Source organism: Mastomys coucha, unplaced genomic scaffold (genome assembly GCF_008632895.1).
Source record: "Mastomys coucha isolate ucsf_1 unplaced genomic scaffold, UCSF_Mcou_1 pScaffold18, whole genome shotgun sequence".
NCBI classification, from domain to species: domain Eukaryota; kingdom Metazoa; phylum Chordata; class Mammalia; order Rodentia; family Muridae; genus Mastomys; species Mastomys coucha.
The window spans coordinates 76,778,730-76,781,572 of record NW_022196900.1 but is presented as its reverse complement, the minus strand read 5'-3'; the positions used below and the strand labels follow the sequence as shown (position 1 = coordinate 76,781,572).

Below are 2,843 nucleotides of genomic sequence, written 5' to 3'. Positions count from 1 at the left end.
GCAGCCGTCGCCGCCGGCCCCAGTCACCATCACCGCAACCATGAGCAGCGAGGCCGAGACCCAGCAGCCGCCCGCCGCCCCCGCCGCCGCCCTCAGCGCCGCCGACACCAAGCCCGGCTCCACGGGCAGCGGCGCGGGTAGTGGCGGCCCGGGCGGCCTCACATCGGCGGCGCCCGCCGGCGGGGACAAGAAGGTCATCGGTGAGCTCCAGAAGGGACCGGGGATGGGGCCGCAGGCCGGACCGTTAGGCGACGCGGCCCGAGCCACCGACTATGCGGCCGCCCCTCCCCCCCGAGGCCGGCGGCGCGCGCGCACCGGGATCCCGCCGCTGTTCTGGCCGCTGCCGCCCCTCCCCCGCGCCCACCCGCCCCGGGGCCTCGTGCTCCGGGTCCCCGCCCCGCCGCCTACGCAGCCGGAGTAGCGCGGGCTGCCTTCCCGGCCCTCACGTGCTCGCCTCCCGGGCGCACACCCACCTCGGACCCGCGCTAGCCGGCGCACCCACGTGTGCGGCGAGGGCGGCGGCCCGGGCCTGCGGCCGGATCCTGGACCGACTTCCAGGGCCAGCTGGTGATTGGACGTTGTTGTGCTTTGTTTTCCAGCAACGAAGGTTTTGGGAACAGTAAAATGGTTCAATGTAAGGAACGGATACGGTTTCATCAACAGGTGAGATGCCGGTGTGGAAAGCCCGGGTCCGTCTCCTGCATGGGCAGTCTCCATGGGCCAGAGCCACCACGGCGTGACAGGGTGGGGGATTGGGACCTTGTGTTTCTGTCTTGGGTGACGGAATTAGTGGGTCTGTAGACTTGCTTTGTGTTGCGGTTAAGTACCAATCTTGAGCTAGCCTCAAAGCTTTGGCACAAAGCAGGTCAAGGCAAGCGGGGCGCATGAGCCGTGCCTTAACAGTTACCTTGCGCCAAACTGAGGCAACTCCAGGCTAAGCACGTTTTTAACCTTGACATCCTTTTCTGCTGCTTTCAAATTGCTATGTAAGAATGTGACCCACTAATTAACATACAGGCGATCTTTCACCTGGTTAACCTCTCCGGGAACGTGATTTGACATGTCAATTGCCTGAGATGTTATCTGTACTATAAGGTTATGTTGCCTTTGTTTAGACGACTCAAATATGCAGTCCATTTCTTTAGTACCCCGAGCACATTTTCTATAGATCTTCTTAGCCAAAGAGGGCTCTTATTTGTCCAAACGGCAAGTAATACGTCTGAAAGGAAATGGTTCTTCCTCATTTTTTAATTCTCCTACTTCCTTGTCAGGGAATCATGCTGATCAAATCATATTTTGCTAAAGCTTGGCTGTAGCTTGTTGGAGTGGCCTTAAGTCCTTGGGAACTTAGCCTTCGTCGTATTTGGCTTAGAGAGTTGTAAACTATATCTTCATAGATCCAGAGAAGGTTTGTAGACGGCGGTGTAAGTGCAGGCAGTGCCTGCGCTCTGGGCTCCCTTGTGAGCCCGGCATCTTTTTCAAGATGGCTGCCAAGGCTAGTGCAGTTGCATGGGTGTAGAGCACTGCGAGTGCCAGCAGCAATCCTGGCCGTACAGCTGTGAGACTTGGCGCCATTTCAGCATTTTCTCTTACATGCTTGCTTAGAAGGCGTTAAATAAGTAGATGGTGAAAAGAACGCTGAAGAGTGACACTGCTTGTGAATGGGCAGCTAGACTTTTTAAAATAACGGAGTGATGGAAAACGTTCGCCGAAGAACCACACATAGTCGTGGAAACACTCACGCAAAAGCGATTACAATCACTTAATGGTCTGTTCTTTACAGTTGCAATCAGAGGGAAACATTTTGTTTTACCAGACTCTAGGATTTCTCCTGTCACTGGCTGTTTGCTTTCCTGACCAATGCTACATTTTCCATGTTGTCTTTCCAGTGGGTTACTAGTGATCAAAGAAAATGTAATGCTTTGGTGCTTGTGTGTGGTTGATTTTCTATATGGCTTTTAAAGTGATGGTTATTCATGGTTTGGTTGAGATTTCCATCCTGATGGTTCCAGGTGATGCTGAGATGTCCTTCCAAGGGACAGTTTTAACCCTCAGGGTGCATGATTGCTAGCCTTTCTTGGCAGCCTTTCCAGTTAAGTAAATTGTAGTTTTTGTGTGGGTTTAATACATTTTAATATTTGCCTGGACTTGTCACATTTTTGAAGCAGTGTCTATCCTATTTGAGTACACCTCCGTTATTTTACACGTGCAGTATGTAGATTACAATCATTGACCATGTCCTTAATATCAACTTAGTTGATCATCCTTCTGGGCAAGTTAAATATAATTGGCTTTTGATGACTCTTTGTTAGACTGCCCTAACCTCAATTACTGATTTAACTGGTTAAAATGCTTTGTTTCTAAGCAGGCCATTATATTAATGCTGTGGTTTTAAAATGAGATACACTGTGAATTTATAATCTACATGGAAGATCTCATCTTTTTCTGACTTTAGAGAGAGGTTTGTTGACTGAATTCTGGCAACTTGGTCAGAATTCTTTATCCTATGCTTTTATTTTAAAATGCTGATTTTGTTGTAAATGTTTCAAATAAAGGGACTGGGGATAGAACTCCTTTGGCTTTGGTAAAGTGTTTGTCTAGAGTTCCTGAAGCTCTGGGTGTGATCCATAGCACAGCATAAGAAAGGATGGTGCTCCGGGCATGTAATCCCAGGAGGCGGGATATCAGGAGTCATGCTCTGCTACACCTCTGCTGGGTTACAAATCAAGACCCTGTCCTTTTGACAAAGTTAAATAATGCCTGGGGAGGTGCTACACACCTTTAATCCCTGAGCTCAGGCAGAAGAGTTCAAGGACAGCCAAGACTCCACAGAGAGACCCTGT

The 2,843-nt window shown here is 50.5% G+C and overlaps 1 protein-coding gene across 3 annotated transcripts in view; it reads left to right on the top strand.

Moving 5' to 3' along the window:
* The window catches only part of Ybx1 (Y-box binding protein 1), a 16,920-nt gene that overhangs the window by 1,307 nt on the left and 12,770 nt on the right, over positions 1–2,843 (top strand). For all 3 annotated transcript variants that reach the window (XM_031378459.1, XM_031378458.1, XM_031378457.1), the window contains exons 3-4: positions 1–200; positions 600–663. In XM_031378459.1, coding sequence (XP_031234319.1) covers positions 41–200; positions 600–663 — 224 coding nt within the window. In that variant the 5' untranslated portion in view covers positions 1–40. The remainder of the gene's footprint in view (positions 201–599; positions 664–2,843) is intronic.